This window comes from Lotus japonicus, chromosome 3, assembly GCF_012489685.1.
Source record: "Lotus japonicus ecotype B-129 chromosome 3, LjGifu_v1.2".
Taxonomy (NCBI): Eukaryota; Viridiplantae; Streptophyta; class Magnoliopsida; order Fabales; family Fabaceae; genus Lotus; species Lotus japonicus.
Genome location: NC_080043.1, coordinates 97,177,141 through 97,196,034, shown reverse-complemented (window position 1 = coordinate 97,196,034; position 18,894 = coordinate 97,177,141). Strand labels below are relative to the sequence as shown.

At 40.4% G+C, this 18,894-nt stretch overlaps 2 protein-coding genes across 7 annotated transcripts; both read left to right on the top strand.

Moving 5' to 3' along the window:
- Nucleotides 1–253: 253 nt before the first annotated feature.
- On the top strand, nucleotides 254–9,295 carry LOC130747969 (probable serine/threonine protein kinase IRE). 2 transcript variants are annotated; one of them, XM_057601043.1, is made up of 17 exons: nucleotides 254–313; nucleotides 1,055–1,116; nucleotides 1,268–1,444; nucleotides 1,546–2,895; nucleotides 3,079–3,251; nucleotides 3,464–3,713; nucleotides 3,975–4,067; nucleotides 4,154–4,294; nucleotides 4,401–4,493; nucleotides 5,213–5,414; nucleotides 5,571–5,656; nucleotides 6,572–6,660; nucleotides 6,946–6,997; nucleotides 7,085–7,141; nucleotides 7,231–7,389; nucleotides 8,212–8,292; nucleotides 8,637–9,292. In XM_057601043.1, the coding sequence occupies exons 3-17, from the start codon at nucleotides 1,295–1,297 to the stop codon at nucleotides 8,724–8,726; spliced, it is 3,066 nt and encodes a 1,021-aa protein (XP_057457026.1). In that variant the 5' UTR covers nucleotides 254–313; nucleotides 1,055–1,116; nucleotides 1,268–1,294; the 3' UTR covers nucleotides 8,727–9,292. The 2 variants fall into 2 exon arrangements, with proteins under 2 accessions (XP_057457026.1, XP_057457025.1); XM_057601042.1 differs by lacking the exon at nucleotides 254–313 and adding an exon at nucleotides 324–918 and having other exon boundaries at nucleotides 8,637–9,295.
- A 634-nt stretch (nucleotides 9,296–9,929) lies between these two features.
- Nucleotides 9,930–18,229, top strand: LOC130747968 (UMP-CMP kinase). 5 transcript variants are annotated; one of them, XM_057601037.1, is made up of 9 exons: nucleotides 9,941–10,176; nucleotides 10,253–10,358; nucleotides 10,680–10,797; nucleotides 10,876–11,032; nucleotides 11,318–11,398; nucleotides 16,944–17,051; nucleotides 17,279–17,342; nucleotides 17,682–17,728; nucleotides 17,826–18,229. In XM_057601037.1, the coding sequence occupies exons 1-8, from the start codon at nucleotides 10,105–10,107 to the stop codon at nucleotides 17,705–17,707; spliced, it is 732 nt and encodes a 243-aa protein (XP_057457020.1). In that variant the 5' UTR covers nucleotides 9,941–10,104; the 3' UTR covers nucleotides 17,708–17,728; nucleotides 17,826–18,229. The 5 variants fall into 5 exon arrangements, with proteins under 5 accessions (XP_057457024.1, XP_057457023.1, XP_057457020.1 ...); XM_057601041.1 differs by lacking the exon at nucleotides 16,944–17,051 and having other exon boundaries at nucleotides 9,930–10,176; XM_057601039.1 differs by having other exon boundaries at nucleotides 9,946–10,170; nucleotides 17,682–18,229.
- Nucleotides 18,230–18,894: the final 665 nt, after the last annotated feature.

Below are 18,894 nucleotides of genomic sequence, written 5' to 3'. Positions count from 1 at the left end.
AAATCCCTATGCAGATAGGACAAACCCAAAAGAATCTTCCAGCTGGCAGATGGGACCACCGGTAAGACGGTTGACCCTCAGTCCATCCATCGTCGCCCATGATCTTTGCGAGACCGATGCGTCATCCTGTTCCATGAGTGTCATGGGCGGGCATGAAGTTCTTTTCATGTCCCGCCCTGTCCAACTTATTATTTTTCTCTCTCATTACTTCATTTATCTATCTATGTGGAAGGTGGAGGTGGGTGAAGAATGAATTATTGATGATAAAATGATAAACAAGGAGGGAGAAGTTGAAGCCAATCTTATTCCCAAGGTGAGTAGTTGGTTCGCGGGAAACACGTTTGACATTCATTTTTGATTTTTGATTCCATTCCATAACGAACTCTCTCTTCCCAAACTGAAACAAAATCACGGACGCTTCGCTGTCCCCATTTCATGCCTCCGCCACCCGCGAAACTCTCTTTCTCATCAGTCATCACCCTCTCTTCATTCCAATCTCTCTCTCTCTCCGAATCTCACTCTCTCAATCTCATCACACACTCACAATGCCATGAAGAATGTCGTCCACCCCTCAGCCGCCGCGTTCTCCCCAACCCCATTCCGCTCCGGGGACCCCCTCGCCCCTCGCCTCCAGAGCTAAGCTCCAGAAAACTCCCCACATCCTAAATCGACGCGCCGCCGATGATGATGATGATGAAGACGAACCAGAAGAAGACAAACCGGAACACGAGAAGGAAGAAGGTGTACGTGTACGTCCCGGTTCTCCTTCCATCTTGCTCGCCTCGGCCTTAGGGCTCAACCACATTCGCACGCGCTACTCTTCCTCGCCTCTTCGCTACTCTTCCTCCCTTGGCGCCCCTCCCATCTTCCCAAAGGACGCCAAACCCAGATCCAAACCTTCCCATTCCAAGGACCTAGGTCCACATTTTTCACTCTTCTTCCAGTTTTAGGTTTTCTAATGTGTAAATGGGAAATTAATTTTTGATTTATTGTTCAATCTCACATGCATGTTCGCTTGAATATCAATTTCATTTCCGATGTTGTTGTTCTTCAGGGGGAAAAGCTCATTGGTCTCAGTCCAAATCGTTGAAAGCTCATTCACATCTTCTTCCTGAGGTGAGGTCATACATATATTAATAATTTGTTGAATTGGATGGCATTGCTTTGTTTTTTCAATAATGCATTTTCTTGTGATGGGGTGATGTGTATAGCCAATAGTTGGAGAAATGTAGTTAGCTCAGGCTCATGGCATGTGTTTTTGGTACAGGGTAATCATGCCGCTTTCGCCAAAGAAATGCAATCCCCACGTTTTCAGGAAATCCTGCGTCTCACCAGTGGCCGCAAAAAGAGAAACCCTGATATTAAGAGCTTTTCCGTGGAGCTCAACTCCAAAGGAGTTAGGCCTTTTCCCATCTGGAAACATCGTGTCTTTGGGCACATGGAGGTACTCTTCCTTTAACTTGTTCAAGTTTATCAGTGTTAATATCAGTTTGCGAATGCTTAAGTTTATTTAAACCAATTTCCTCCCAAAATTTTATTTTGAAGGAAGCCATGTTGGCAATTAGAGCTAAGTTTGAAAAGTTGAAGGAAGAAGTTGATTCTGACTTGGGTGGTTTTGCTGGAGATTTGGTGGGTACTCTTGAAAAGATTTCAGGGTCTCATTCTGAATGGAAAGAGAGGTTGGAGGATCTGCTTGTTGTTGCTCGACAATGCGCAAAGATGTCACCTGCTGAGTTTTGGATCAAATGTGAATCTATTGTTCAAAGTCTTGATGACAAGCGTCAAGAATTACCAGTGGGGGTCCTCAAGCAAGCTCATACGCGCCTGCTATTTATTCTCACTCGGTGCACTCGCCTAGTGCAATTTCAGAAGGAAAGTGGCTATGAACAGGATCACATTCTGGGTCTTCACCAACTCAGTGATCTCGGAGTATATCCAGAACAAATTGCAAAGTCTTCACAGCAGAAACCACCAAGTATTCCACCTAGTGGACATGAGATGGCTGAGAAGCAGTTTAGAAAGTCACATGGAAAAGAGCAAGATAAGCTGATGACAAAACAAAGTCAAGTTGACCAACTTGCAAGTGTTGTGAATGACAATGTGGAGGTTCCATCTGCTGAATCAACTCCTAGCAGCTATAGGATGTCTTCCTGGAGAAAGCTTCCATCTGCTGCTGAGAAAAAGCGCAAAGACCAAGATGCCGCAGACTCTCCATCCAACGATCATTTGCTAGTCAAAGATGAAAATGCTGAAAATTTGGATACTTTATCATGTCATCCTGAACATTCACAGTCATCCTCCAGAACGAGGAAGGCTTCTTGGGGATTCTGGGGAGATCAGCAAAATCTATCATATGAGGATTCAATGATCTGCAGGATTTGTGAGGTTGAAATACCAATTGTACATGTGGAGGAGCATTCTCGAATATGCACAATTGCTGATCGGTGCGATTTGAAAGGCTTAACTGTAAATGAACGCCTTGAAAGAGTTTGTGAAACTATTGAGAGGATACTGGAATCTTGGACACCAAAAAGCACACCAAAAAGCACCGATACTCCTGGAGAAACCTTTGAGATGGTTAGAGTATCAACATCAAGTGTGCATGAAGAATTCAATGAGTTATCTTCAGAGAGAAATAACTTAACATGTAGATGCTCTGAAGACATGCTTGACCATACCTCTGAAGCTGACAGTACTTTTGTCATGGATGATCTGAACCTTTCATCTGAAATATCATGTGAAGCACGTATCTGCTTAAAACCTGATCTTGGCACAAAGGTATCTTCAGCCGGAAGCTTGACACCGAGGTCACCGTTGGTAACACCACGGACCAGTCAGATAGAAATGTTACTAAGTGGGCGGAGAACATTATCTGAGCTTGAGAGTTATGATCAGGTTTAAACTTTCCTGCGGCTATTTTTCTTCATAACTATAACATATTATAACATGCAGAAAAACATGATGTTACATATCATAATATTAGCATGTTTACATTGTAACTCATGACTTCTTCGGTCATATTTTCGTTGAATTTCTGCATTTTAACATTAAAAATGACACTGTCAAATTAAATGACAGATAAACAAGCTAGTTGAAATAGCTCGTGCTATAGCAAATGTGAACAACTGTGACTACAGTGCTTTGGAGTATATGCTGGATCGCTTAGAGGACCTGAAATATGCAATCCAAGATAGAAAAGTGGATGCACTTATAGTGGAGACTTTTGGACGACGAATAGAAAAACTTTTGCAGTGAGCATTTGTAACTTCTCTGTTGTGTTTGTAGTACAGCCATGTATTTTTGGTGATCTTGAAGCATTGATAAGATTTTTCAACATTTCTTTAGACCAACTTTGTTGACAGTATAAACTGAAATTTTGATGACTTACCTTCTTTGTGATTTGTTTTCTTCTCCTGGCATAATGTTTAAAGTTTACCTTGGAATTTACAACTTCATTTTACAGGGAGAAATACATATCTCTTTGTGGGCAGATAGAAGATGAAAAGGTAGATTCATCAACTAGCAATGCTGATGAAGAGAGTTCAGTGGAAGACGATACAGTCCGAAGCCTTCGTGCTAGCCCAATAAATACTTGTTCTAAGGACCGAACCTCTATTGAAGATTTTGAAATAATAAAACCAATAAGCAGGGGTGCATTTGGACGAGTATTTCTTGCCCGAAAAAGAGCAACTGGTGATTTATTTGCTATAAAGGTCGGCTTCCTTATCCACTGACTTGATTTATTTTCAGAAAGAAAGCCAAAGAAAGATGAGATAAATTAATTCTTTATGAATTGTTATTAAACTGCACTTTGTAATAGCACGTTCCTGAACTGTAAAACTATGCGAGCATTCTTTAGTCCAGCTTGGCCAATTGGCTATTGTTGGTTATAGAAACCATTAGAAAATCTTCTTGACTAATTAACTGAGTAATTGGAAAAGGTTAAAACATTTTTGTTGTTGTTATTTCTGTAGGTTCTGAAAAAGAAAGATATGATCCGCAAAAATGCAGTACAGAGTATTTTGGCTGAGCGAGACATCCTTATATCTGTTCGAAACCCTTTCGTGGTAAGCAGGATTACCATGTATCGTCCATTTGTGAAGTTGTTGCATATAGGTACTTCATCTAATTTCCATCTAACTCTGATGAACAGGTCCGGTTTTTCTACTCTTTCACATGTAGGGAAAATCTTTATCTGGTAATGGAGTATTTAAATGGCGGAGATCTTTATTCTCTGTTGAGAAATCTAGGTTGCTTAGATGAAGCTATGGCTCGTGTATATATTGCAGAAGTTGTAAGCATATTAACCTTTTTCTTAGTTTTTCATGTGGATATCTTTTAAGTTCTTGCAATGTTCTAGTTTCTATTTTGTCTTATTTTTTTTCGTTGTTACTCCACAGGTTCTTGCTTTGGAGTATTTACATTCCTTAAATGTGATTCACAGAGACTTGAAACCAGATAACTTGTTGATTGGTCAAGATGGTCACATTAAGGTCAGCATCATGGATTCAAATCCCCTGTTTTACATACATACCCGCACCCTCTTCTATCTCCAATTAAAAAAATAAAACCTTAGAATTTAAGCATACAAAATTCTGTGTCTTTGTATAATGCAGTTTATTTAATGTGTACCAATTTCTATTTTATATTGAATGAAGTCTCTATATTTCTTCACTACTTTTATCGTATTTTTACCTCAAATCAAAACTTCAAGATCTATTTTAATCCTAATATGTTACCAAAACTTCAAGATTCAAATCCCCTGTTTTACATACATACCCGCTCCATTTTTATTGTCATTTTGATGAGTAAAAAAATAGTCTGAAATACATATGGCACTCCACTAGAAGATTTTACGTTAGTTTAAATTAGAATTGCAAATGAACCCAATTAACAATCTGAAAAGCTAGCTTAAGAGGAGAGAACTGTCCCAAATCATTATAAGGAGTGTTCTTTACATGTATGATGTATCCAGCCAAGACACACACCTCCCATTATTTGGCGTTCAACTGCTTATATGAAAATAGTGTCACCACAACTATTCTAATTCGATTAAATCAACCAGCACAAATTTATTGGTGTTTACTCCAAGGATTGTCATATTGTGGCCCGAGGGCTATTTATTTCTACTAATTGTCATAAAATATCTCACAGTACTTCAATGAAAGTATTTTTGTCATTTTTCCTAAATGTTTAATCCCTGTTATTACAGTTGACAGATTTTGGTCTCTCTAAGGTTGGTCTTATCAACAGTACAGATGATTTGTCCGCACCATCCTTTTCCAGTAATGATTTCCTAGGAGATGATGAACCAAAGTCTCAACACTCTTCAAAAAGGGAAGAACGTCGAAAACAATCGGTAGTGGGCACCCCAGATTATTTGGCACCGGAAATACTCCTTGGCATGGGACATGGTTTGTCCTTTATCTACTGATTTAATAGCACATCTTATACGAGAAGTGTTATTAGTTAGCTGATTTTTTCAAATAAAATAATTTAATTAATTTTGCATTTTGTTTTCTAGTCTCTTTTGTTTGATTTACTCTTATATACACTTGCTCTCCTTGTAGGTGTAACTGCAGATTGGTGGTCTGTGGGTGTCATACTTTATGAGCTTCTTGTGGGTATTCCACCATTCAATGCAGAACATCCGCAGGTAGTTTCGTCATGGATTTGGCTCCTCTAAACTTAGGAGATGCACATTAGGTGATAATATATGTACAATGGCAAAAATTATCATGTTGTTAAAATATCGAATGTTGATTTTGTTTAATCAATGGCTATAATCAATGAAAATCGCAGTGACCTGTCCAGACCCGTGCAACGGCACGGGTACCTTACTAGTTATATCCTAAAAAAGAACACCTCCTCAATGCGGATAAATATTGAAAATAAGTTGTAGATGGCCCTGTTTCTTCTTGTTTTCATTTTGCTTTTCTGAATCATATTTAAATACTTCTACCCAACTTGAGTGGACGGTAGATCTAATGTTGTCTCCTCTCGTCTTTAATAGGAAGCTGTGGTTATATGATGGGGATTTGATCAATCATGTTCCATTTCCCGTTCTGTCTTAGCTCAACTTCTCGACTTGCTTTATCATTTCAAAATTAGTTCCATATGATCTGCTCACTTTTTTTTAACTGCTGTCATGGATAGGTTCATGTCTGCTAACTTTGCATAACAAACAGTAATTGTATCACTTAGATCAAAACCTGTTTATCTAAACAAAAACTCAGATCAAAACCTGTTGGCACAGCTTATTATTTGCTTATAAAACACGAAATAAAGATTGTTAAGGTCCTTATTAGTTCTTGCTGACAGTTGTTTTTGCAATTGTATTTGCTCCCAGTGTTCTCGGGTTCATTTTGTGTTACTCACTGTTGCTTGTACCACCTTTTGTTCAGGGAATGGCTAATGGCCCTCCACATTTCACTTTTTTTTCTTCATGCTCTTTATATGGTTATATTTGAGTGAATTTTTAATTTTTACATATACTCATGTGAACTTGTTGGAAATTACTGAGGTCAATGAGTTTCTACATTATTATTGCTCATGGCTTTTTGTTTTGCAGCAAATTTTTGACAACATAATTAACAGAGACATACAATGGCCAAAGATTCCTGAAGAGATCAGCTATGATGCATTTGATTTGATGAATAAGTAAGCATTATCAAAACAATGACTCTCCATGTTACTTTTTACTACTACTTTGTTCTCCTTGACAATAAACAAAATCTATCAAGACAAGTAAGACCATTTTGAGCGAACATACTATTAGTAAATAGTATAAGCAGCTTCTTCTGGGTGTTTTTCTCTTCCATAAAAATACACCAAAAGGATTTTGCATGAATTCTGCCATTGGTTGGTAAAAGCGGTCCTGTTTTAACTTAAAAACATTAAGCTTTCAGTTATGTTGGTTATGACTGATAGTGTATTCTCTTTCAGATTATTGAACGAAAATCCCGTCCAAAGGTTAGGTGCAACAGGAGCTACAGAAGTGAGTATTTATTGCTTTTTTTACAATAGAGTACTTGCAAAGTATGATATTTCACAAAAGGCAACTATAAATTCAATTTTGTGGCAGGTTAAACGCCATGCTTTCTTCAAGGATATTAGTTGGGATACTCTAGCAAGGCAGAAGGTCGTCATTTTAATATAATTAGAATTTCAATATGTTTGAACCATATCTTTCAATTTGTCACCCTTGAGATCTACCCCAATTTTCTGCAGGCTATGTTCATACCATCAGCTGAAGCTCTTGATACAAGTTATTTTATGAGCCGGTACATTTGGAATCCAGAGGATGAACATTGTGTTGGCGGTAGTGATTTTGATGACATTACTGAAACATGCAGCAGTGGTTCAGGAAGCGATTTATTAGATGAAGATGTAAGAACAGTTTCTTATTCTAGTACTCATTCACTATAAACTTCCTTAAGCCCTTTAGCTGGGTTGCTACTTACGTCCAGTGATTTACTCAGTCCTAATTTGATTTGCATGATTTTAAGGTGACATGTTTCAGTTTTTTTTAGCATTAAATATTTGCATTGTGTTTGTTTTTTTCTTGTGAAATCAATAATGAAAGATAGGGAAGAGTAAAAAATTAAGGAAAATTGAATCATGGAAGAATTTCTCTAACTATTCACAAGAAGTTTTAACCTTCTGACAAAGAATTCCCTATCTAACAAATTCTGAGAGGTTCTCCCAGGATTTACAAAATCCAATGTCTCAAAGATACCCTCTCCTAAAATAAGGGACTATATATATTAGTCTAATTAATATACTCTAATCCCCTAATATACTCATAAAATAAAATATATCCCCTCTCTTAAAATAAGGGACTATTTATATTACTCTAGTTAATATGCTACTAAGCCCCTAATACACTCCTTAAACAAAAGATATCTTCTCTCCTAAAATAAGGGACTGTTTATTTCTCCTTGTATAAACCAACCACTCTTTCCTTTTATTATTTTCGTCCCTAACACATTGTGTTTAAACTTGAAAACTATAATTTATCAAATCGAAGATCACATATGAAAGAGTCATTTAGCTTGTAAGCGACAATTCTGCTCACATCAATTACTTTTTCCCCTTTTAAATTTAATTTGTAATTTGGTATGGAAAAAGTAACAACAATTTCATCTGTTATTATTTTTCTAGCAGCCCTATTTGCTCATGATTTTTTCTGACTATATACTCATTAAGCAGGGTGATGAATGTGGTAGCTTAGCAGACTTCCCTGGTCCAGCTCTTGAGGTGCAGTACTCGTTTAGTAATTTCTCATTTAAGGTAACACCTACTGTGCCTGGTGTTTTCTTTCGTGAATATAATTCTTGATATTATGTCTACATTATTGCCAGTTTAAATGTAGAAAACTCTGCTTTGGCTGGCCTAAATAGGAAACTACCTGGCAAAACTCAAGAACCCCATAGGCCCATACAACAACATCTCAACTACGACATACAATCCTTCCCCTAAAGCTTAAACATTCAGATTCTCTAGCAGTCACATTGGCTAGATTATCATATCACATTACTTTTGGCCATAAAAACCATATCAAAGATGGCTTGCACATTTCCATGTGGGCTAAAGAAATTTTTTTTTTGACAAGTTTTTATATTTTTATTTTACAGAACTTGTCTCAGCTAGCATCTATCAATTATGATCTGGTGATTAGGAACTCCAAGGAATCACCCAATGACTCGAATCCATCTGTATCATGACATTGCTAAAGAGGTTTGTAAGTTTCTCCAAGCGATAAGGTCCGAATAGGGATTTCATTTTCAGAAGGAAGAAGCATGCACATTTGACTCCAGTCGTGTTATTTCTACAATATTGATATCATTTTAGAAGCAATGTGATGTGCCTCAGGAATTTTTTTTCCTTGGCTTTTTCACCTTTCAGTTTAGAATGGTAATTATTTGTTCTAGGCTTTGATAGGGTGAGATGCTAGTTATATTCCATCTGCTCCAGTGCTTTTGGATAGTGTAGGTCAGTATAGTGCCTTTCATCCTTTGCTCCAACCGAGTCTTAATTATGGAAAGTGCATTTTCCCGTGAAGGTTCTAGGTAGCTTTTGATTTCTTGTACATAAAGTATACATTGCAGTGAGACAGTAAGTAGATGAAAATGAAGTGCACCCTGATTGTTATCATGAGCGAATGTGGCAGAGACAAACTTTTGGCAGTTCTGAAATCCTTTTATTTCAACTATTAGTATTTTTGGTTCTGCGGTTACACGCTTTATTATCACTTACGGGGAGAAATTCTAACACGCACTATATTTAATGCGGTAGAGCAATTCTTACATTGTGCTTTTTAGACGATTTCATTTTAAACATATAGAAATTGTTCCCAAATATTTTCGCCCTCTATTTGAGGTACAACTATTTCTGTATGATTTATTTTTAATTTTGCCATTCAATAAAGCAATGTTGGTTTCAATAAAAACAAAAATGTTATGGAACTGCCAATGTAAACGCATTCATGAAGTGGTTGAGAATTGGCATTTGCAAGAGATGATTAAAGTTAGTTTTTGAAGTAATTGAGCAGTGAAAATGAAAGCATATGAATAACATTTGCAAAATCAAAAGAAAATGAAAGATACTCATTCATGTATGTAATGTACTTATGGCCGGGCGATAGAAATAAGAGTGCACGTTGGAGTATGTCTGAATTCTTAGTTGCATCTAAGAAAGGGAAAAACGAAAATCTAAAGTTATTATATGGTGGATTGAGCAATGTATCAGCAATGTTGTTTAGCAAAGATTCAAGACTGTTTGTAAAGCCATGTCTAGTTGAGCTGCCTAATATAATAATACTAGTAATGACGTGAATATTTTTCCAACACAGGACAGGTTAGTGCTTACTGAGAGGTGGATTTGCTACCCCAACCATTAGATTTCACACCCCCTCTATTCGACGTGACACCCATCAGCATCGCACTTAATGTTGATTGTTGTTAATACTTAATATCTCCCTCGTTCTCTTTCTCGCTCTCGCAACTCGCAACTCGCAACCTAATAACAAACAATCATTGAAGTTAGAAATCGAAATTGATTTGGGAAACCCCACACCACTCTACAACCGCACCGGCAACAGAAATGTGGAAACGCGCAACCGCTTCCGTGAAGTCATCCCTACTCTCCTCCCTTCACAATCACATTCAGGTTAAGGTACTACTTCACTTCACTTCACTTCTCTTCGATTCATACTCTCAACTTCACCTTCTTTGCATTGATTCCATTCCAGGAACCCAGCGCTACTCATTGCCATAGATTTACCTCCGGATTCCCTATGCAGGAAAAGACTGGGATCTTCCCCCAACATATAGCTCCGATCATAACTTTTGTTTTAGGTAATAATAATCATCTATCTGTTATTCAAATTATTTTATTCAAGTCTTCTCCCATCATAACGAATTGGCAAACACTAGTTTTGTTTTGTGAGTTTCATGCTGCATATCTTATCTTGTTCTTCTTCTGTGTTTAGATCAACATAAATAAATAAATATATGGATACCTACCTACCTTGTCTTCATATTTAATGTTATATGCTAATATATGCTGATTCATGATGCATCTAACTCAATGCCGCTTGCTATCTTTTAAATCAACTCAATCGGAAACTATAATCAAGGACGGACCGTTAATACTTAATGCTAGTATTGTTCTCTCAGGGGGGCCTGGTAGTGGTAAAGGTACGCAATGCGAAAAAATTGTTGAAACTTTTGGATTTAAGCATCTCAGTGCTGGAGATCTTTTGAGAAAGGAGGTGCTTTCTGATACTGAATACGGGTACTCTTGTCCTATCCTAATTTTATATTTCTTTCCTTGCTGCATCTTTGGGGTTCTAACAATAAAATACCAAAACAGCTCCATGATTCTCAGTACAATTAGTGAAGGAAGAATTGTTCCATCACAAGTGACAGTCAAATTGATTCTAAGAGAGATGGAATCGAGTGACAATCATAAGTTTCTTATTGATGGTTTCCCTCGAAGCGAGGAGAACCGCATAGCTTTCGAAAAAATTGTAAGTTCAATTTTTGTAACTTTAAATTTCAGTTGAAATAAGTTATGTCCCTCCTCCTTGGGCCTCTTCTTTTTAATGTTGATGAATTTATATAGATTGAGTTATTTACCAATTTTTATATATGTACACGTATCCTCTATTTACGGTGTTAAATGACAATATCTACTGATGACCAAAGCAGTTTTTTATGAAGAAACCTCTTTTTGAGGGCATTAGGACAATGAATCATTTCGTGTAAATTCTTTCTCGTGTTCTTCTGCTGATTTAACACACTTCATTATGCAGATTGGATCAGAGCCGGATATAGTACTTTTCTTTGATTGTCCTGAAGAAGAGATGGTGAAACGGGTGCTGAGCCGTAATCAGGTTCTTATCAGATTCTTAGAGATTTAATTTCAGCAACAATGAGACTAACACACTGAAAATAGATGCAAATAGAGAAGATTGTTATTTAATGGTAAATGGCAAGTACACAGAAAGGGAATGGCACCCAAATCTGACAAGAGCTAGGCTCCTAATAGGAAGCTCAGTGCTTCCTATCCATCTCTCAAATTAGCTAAAGATTCAGATAAACCTCTCACCCTCACTATTGCCTTCTTTATACTAGATTCCTACAATCTTCCACCTCACCCTCTCTCTCTCTCCATTCTGTTATAGAATCAGTTACATAGATATTCCCTTAGTCCCCCCTTCAATTCCCACCTTGCCCCTTCTCGAATAAACCTTCCACTGCCTAGGCCCACCTTGATCTTGCACGAGTGGCCCATCATCATTTTCAGCTCTAACAATACCCCCCTCCTACAGTGCCAACCTTGTCCTCAAGGTTGAAAGCGGGAAATTGGCTTCGAATTGTCACTTGGTCTTCCCATGTTGCTTCTTCTGGAGTCGTCCCTGCCCACTGAATCAATACTTGCGGTACACAATTGCCATGGCGAGTAATAGTTCGTTGAGCCAAAACAACACTAGGTTGACCAATGGTTTGGTCTTCTCCATCCAAGTTCTCAGGAAGGTCAGTTGCGACAGAGTAGTTCCCAATTGCACGTTTAAGCACAGAGATGTGGAAAACCGGGTGCACGCGTGATCCCTCGGGGAGCTGCACACGATACGCCACAGCGCCAACGCGAGCTAAGATAGGATAAGGTCCATAATAGCGGGCCGCAAGTTTGGCATGAACGCGGCTAACCACAGATTGCTGCCGGTGAGCCCTTAACTTCACAAACACCCATTCCCCTACTGCAAAAGACACATCTCTGCGTTTAGTATTTGCATAAGCCTTCATTCTCTCCTGCGCCGTAGCCAAGTGTTGCCTGAGTAGCCTGAGAGCCTCATCTCGATCTTGCAACTCACTCTGTACTGCTTCCACCCTGGTTTCTCCAAGAGCCCAGCGAACTATCACCGGCGGTTTGCGACCATACACTGCCTCGAATGGAGTTTGTTGAGTAGCAGAGTGATATGTAGTGTTAAACCAGTATTCCGCCCAATGTAGCCATGTAGCCCAGGTCTTGGGTTGGTCTGCAGCAAAGCACCGGAGATAAGTTTCCAAGCAACGATTCACGATCTCCGTTTGCCCATCCGATTCAGGGTGATAGGCGGAGCTCATGTTCAAGCGAGTGCCCTGTAGTCTGAACAACTCCTTCCAAAAGTGGCTCATAAAAATTGGGTCCCTGTCGCTTACAATCGAAGCTGGAATTCCATGTAAACGTACCACCTCCTTGGTGAAAAGCTCGGCAATGCTCTTTGCAGTATAGGGATGTTTTAGGGAAAAGAAGTGGGAGTATTTAGAGAGTCTGTCAACCACCACTAAAATTGCTTCAGAACCTCTTGATTTTGGCAAACCTGTGATAAAATCCAGAGACAAATCTTCCCAAATCTGTGTAGGAATGGGCAGAGGTTGCAGCAAACCTGCCGGGGATGTAGCTAAATATTTGTGTCTCTGGCAAACATCGCAGCTCCTCACGTACTCTTGTATCGAATTCTTCATTCCCAGCCAATAAAGGTTACTGGCCAAACGGCGATAGGTTCTCAGGAATCCCGAGTGGCCTCCCTGAGGTGTGTCATGGAATTCCTGAAGTAGTTGCGGAATGAGAGAAGAAGTGCTTGATAAAACCAGTCGTCCCTGGTATAGAAGAGTGCCTTGAGACCACACATACCCAGGGTGAGCTTGAGGATCACGCTGCAAATCTCCTATGATCTTTGACAATTTGTCATCAGCGTGCACCTCATTACGAACAATGCCATGATCTACCCAACAAGGAAAAGATATTATCGATTGCATTTCCCCTGTTTCTGCGATGCGCGACAGGGCATCAACTCCTTGGTTTGTTCTCCCCGATTTGTACTCAATTTCGAAGTTATAGCCCAGGAGCTTGGCTGCCCAATTCTGTTGGTCCCCAGTTACTATCTTCTGATGGAGAAACTCCTTCAGACTCTTCTGATCTGTGGTGACCACAAATTTGCGCCCAAGGAGGTAAGGACGCCAATGTTGGATCGCTAAGGCCACTGCCATGAGCTCCTTTTCATAAGCAGACTTGGCAAGGTTCCTTGGCCCTAATGCCTTACTGAAATAAGCAATGGGGTGCTGGCCTTGGAGGAGAATGGCTCCAATTCCTACCCCTGATGCATCACACTCAAGACGGAATGCTTGAGAGAAATCAGGTAAATGCAAAACAGGGGCAGTTGTCAGTTTCTGTTTCAACATCTCAAAAGCTTTCTGGGCTTCATTTCCCCATACGAATGCATCCTTCTTCGTCAACTCAGTGAGAGGTCTCGCAATCTTACCATATTCACGGATGAACTTGCGATAATACCCGGTCAACCCCAAGAATCCACGAACCCCTTTTACATTTTTTGGGACAGGCCAGGACACCACACTTGCAATCTTGTTTGGATCCACAGCCACCCCCTGCTGTGAGATCAAGTGTCCCAGGTATTCTACTGACTGACCCGCGAAATGGCATTTCTTCCTATTGGCCGTGAGGGAGTGTTTTTGCAGCTGCTGAAGAACCAGCTCCAATTGAGCCAAATGTGCTGCCCAGGTTGAACTGTAAACGAGGATGTCATCGAAGAAGACCAAGACCCCTTTGCGCAACATTGGCCGGAAGATTTCATTCATTAAACTCTGGAAAGTGGACGGCGCGTTCATAAGACCAAACGACATTACCAAATACTCGTAATGACCTTCGTGGGTTCTAAACGCCGTCTTATGTACATCCTCAGCTCTGACTCGCACTTGATGGTATCCTGATTTTAGGTCCAACTTAGAGAAGAAATGCGACCCATGTAATTCATCCAGCAACTCTTCAATTACCGGAATTGGGAACTTGTCAGGGACAGTCACTCGATTGAGAGCACGATAATCAACGCACAGCCTCCATGTCTGATCCTTCTTTTTAACTAATATCACTGGGCTGGAGTACGCACTTGTGCTCTGCCTAATTATTCCAGAGGCGAGCATTTCCCTGACCTGTCTTTCAATTTCATTTTTTTGATGGTGGGGATAGCGATACGGGCGCACGTTTACCGGCTCTTGCCCATCTTGGATAACAATGCTATGCTCCCTGCCGCGACTTGGAGGTAGGCCCTGTTTTTCTTGGAAGACCTCTTCATAACATTGGAGAAGCTTGTCGAGTTCTGCTTGCTGTGCTGGGGAAATCTTCTCAGACGAATTACCTTTACCCAGAATTCCTCCCCTGCTCTCTAACATGCCCTCGTGGTGTACTCCAGACACAATGCTCTGTAGCGCCACAATGTCCTTGTTCTCTGTACGCACCCCTTGCAGATTAATCCACTGCTGTTCGTGCCAGAAACTCATGGCTTGGGTACGCCAATTAACGATCGTATCCCCTAATGTCCTGAGCCATTCGATGCCCAAGACCACGTCAGGCCCCCCTAAATCAAACAGCTGAGGAGAGCATTTCAGGTAGAATCCATTGATCTCGATTTCCAGTTGCTTGCAACGACCTTGGGCTTGAGATTTGTACCCATCCCCCATTCGCACAACCATTCGAGGTGTATCCTCTACCTTCCACCCCATACGTCGCACCAGATGACAGTCCACAAAGTTGTGGGTTGCGCCGCTGTCTATGAGTATCAGCACCGGCACGCCCGCAATGGTTCCATGGAGCTTCATAGTTTGTGGGTTGTCTGCGTGCACTCCTCCTAAGTGGCAGAGACTCATCAAACTCAGCTCTGCGTCATGTCCCTCTTCCTCATCCGTGACCTCCATTGCCAGGATATTAGCTTCTTCAATCTCATCACTGTCTTCTTCCACGATGAGCAATCGGAGGTGTCTATCTGGGCATTGATGGTTCGGGTGGAACGGCCCGCCGCACTTGAAGCACAAGCCTTTTTGACGCCGCTCCATCATCTGTGGATAAGTCAGATGATTGAACCCGCGGTCGCGTGGCCCCACTCTATTCGAGCCCATTTGTGTTTTTGCCGGCTCATTTTTTGCCGGTGTAGGAGGCTTGTTTGCTTGGCCCATGCTTGTTTGGCCCACGTCTTTATTTCCCCGTACCCAGACCCAATCTGTTCCAGCGGTTTTGCCTGACCCACCATTTCCGGGTCGAAAACCCGAAGGTCCAAACCGATTGATACGCGCTTGACCCGGCCCACTCTCACCCTTCACCTCCTTCTCCACCGCGCGTGAGACCATCAACAACCGAGATCTGCTCATCCCTCCCATCGCAATCATGCTACGAACCTTACCCCGAATCTCCTCCTTCAACCCATGCAAGAAATAGCCCTGAAATTGCTTCTCTGGTAACTTAGGAATTTGAGCTGTGAGATACTCAAACTCCGTTATGTACTCCTCGATAGATCCCCTTTGCCGGAGCTCCGTGAGTTGTTCGTAAACATCTCCGTCTCCATGGCCTCCATACCGCTCCAATAATGCCTCTTTCAAGCGTTCCCAAGTCAACTCTTCCTCCGCCTCGAGCAGGGAATTGTAGAAGTGGATCGTTCCCCCCTCCATACTAAGCTGTGCCAGGCTAACCTTGACTTCCGGCGACGTCTCCTGTACTCGAAAGTAGACCTCTGCTCGTGAGATCCACCCCGCCGGGTCCTTGCCGTCGAAGATCGGAAGCTCAACTTTCTTCATTGACTGACGGAATTCCTCCAGTGCATCTCCGTGAATTGAGGTTTGTCTGCGCTCCTCTCTCTTGTTCCCACTAGATTCGGGGGTTGTGTGCCCCTTATCCTGCTTCTCGTTTGGATCTGGGGTTTTTCCTCCATTTCCGGAGTCATTCTCCTCCGGAATCGATTTTCCCACTGCCTTCTCTACCATGGCGACTAGTGTCGTCGGTAGATCCTTCATCGCGGTAGTCACCGCCGTCAGCGAGGTTCGCACCGCTGCGAGCTCGGCCTCCAGCGCGTCGATCTTAGCTTCCATGTGAACGACTGCAGATTTAGTCTTCCTGGGTGGCATTCACCGGCGAGGATTGATCCGGCAGGTCGGACCAAATTGTTAGGAACCAGCTCCTAACAATGAGACTAACACACTGAAAATAGATGCAAATAGAGAAGATTGTTATTTAATGGTAAATGGCAAGTACACAGAAAGGGAATGGCACCCAAATCTGACAAGAGCTAGGCTCCTAATAGGAAGCTCAGTGCTTCCTATCCATCTCTCAAATTAGCTAAAGATTCAGATAAACCTCTCACCCTCACTATTGCCTTCTTTATACTAGATTCCTACAATCTTCCACCTCACCCTCTCTCTCTCTCCATTCTGTTATAGAATCAGTTACATAGATATTCCCTTAGTCCCCCCTTCAATTCCCACCTTGCCCCTTCTCGAATAAACCTTCCACTGCCTAGGCCCACCTTGATCTTGCACGAGTGGCCCATCATCATTTTCAGCTCTAACAGCTGGTGATTAGAAATTTGACATATGCTCCTCTTTTCATTGCAGGGTCGAATTGATGACAATATAGATACAATGAAGAAACGTCTAAAAATATTTGAGGCTTTAAATCTTCCTGTGGTTGATTATTATGCAAAAAAAGGGAAACTTCGCAGGGTAATTGTGTTTGGATTCAATGTTCAATTGAATTTAGGAGAACTAGCCTTATATAGAGAAATATCTGTCCTCCGACGTACATAGAAAAACTGCAAATTATATTTTTAACCTTTTGGTTAGAGATACTTTATTTACTTACTCTCAAAGTGTATGCTACAATGCTAATTGTACGTCTCTTTCTGATCAGAGAATTATGTGATAGTTTTATGACTAGCTAATCTCTGCAGATCAAAGCAGTGGGAACAGTCGATGAAATATTTGAGCAAGTTCGGCCAGTTTTTGAGGCACTAGGTATATATTAAATAGTTCTATAATGTCAGTTACAAAATGCTTAAGATGCATGATGATTCATTCACATCCAATTTTTTCTTCGTGGTATCAATTCTTAATACTAACTGGTTTTGACCGCACCAGGTGCATAAATGTATACAACCATCTACATGTTGTGTTTTTATTAACCACGACTTTATTAACTTGAGTTTTAGTTGTTGTGAAGAGAAATTTAAAATGCCATATTTGTTGGTAGATGTAATTCTGAATATGTCCCCCTTGGCTCCCTCTCCTTATCTGGATTAAAATCTTTGTATTTGATCATTTAATACCTCTAATGACTTGCATTATTCTTTACAGCTCAACCCCAAGTGAAAGCTGTTTGAATGGATTGCGAGCATTGTAAAGTTGAGTGAAGTTTTGATTTAGTGGAGACCGGTATTTTCCGGTTTGCTTACCATATCTGATGCTAGTTCCTGTTTGACTTGCTTTGGGATTTGCTAGGTCTCTAAAACTCATACACTGAAGTATTTCAAAGTTATATTTACATGTCCACCATTCACTGGAGATAGCTCCTGTTGCCTGTGTTATCTTTCCTCCTTGTGATGTCCCTGACGTGAAATAAGCAGCTTATGCAAGCTCCTCAGGGAATGGCCCGAATGTGGACTTAAACTGTCTCTAACAGCAGAGGAACCGCCTATAATTTGCAGAATACAATATATGATCATAAGATGTTTTTGTACTTTTATTTTACAATAAATTGAGTTCTCTTTGTCCCTCCAACTTTTAGAGGTGTAGGACTACACTGACTTCCATTATCTGCGACCAAGGACTTCTATTAGACAGTTTTAAGCTTTATTAGATACTACACTGACTTCTATGGAAGAGTTGAACAGATTTTTGAGGTATTGGACTTGTTTTTAGAGTTTTGTTTTTTCTTCTTACTGTTTTTGGTTACCAGCTTTTCTCGCCTCTGTTCTACCTTTTGGTGCAAGCTGGAATAGCAGTGCTGCAAAACTCAGGGAGATATATTCTTCAATTTAGCGACGATGCTGAAGTAATTGTTACATGGAAAGCTTTTCCACCAAATTGCTAGTCTTATCCATGGCAGCTGTACAATAGAAGCAAATCTTCGTCAATCCTGTAGGCTGTAGCATGTGCTCATTTTCTAAAAAGTTAATAGTTTGTTTCTATTTGGATTTTCCTAAAAAAAATTAAGAGAGCACATAGTACATGCCCTACAATAGATAGAAAACCGTACATCAGTGTTAACGTCTGATTAACATACACACACAACCATGTCAAGTGTGTTGTGTGTATGAAAATATGGTGGATGTAGATATAACAAAGTGAGCATGTTTCTGAAGCAAACAAGTAACTAAAAATGTGTAATTGATTAAATTTATAATCAACACACATTATCTTTCTATTTTTCTTTTCTATCACGTTATTTATCATATCTTTCATTTCTCTTTTCTTATCTCTCTCTAGATAGATGTGAGTGATTTTTGAGTGTGAACGAAACTTTATTGTTCTCATAATATGTCGAGTTCTTACTTAATTGACCGATGTC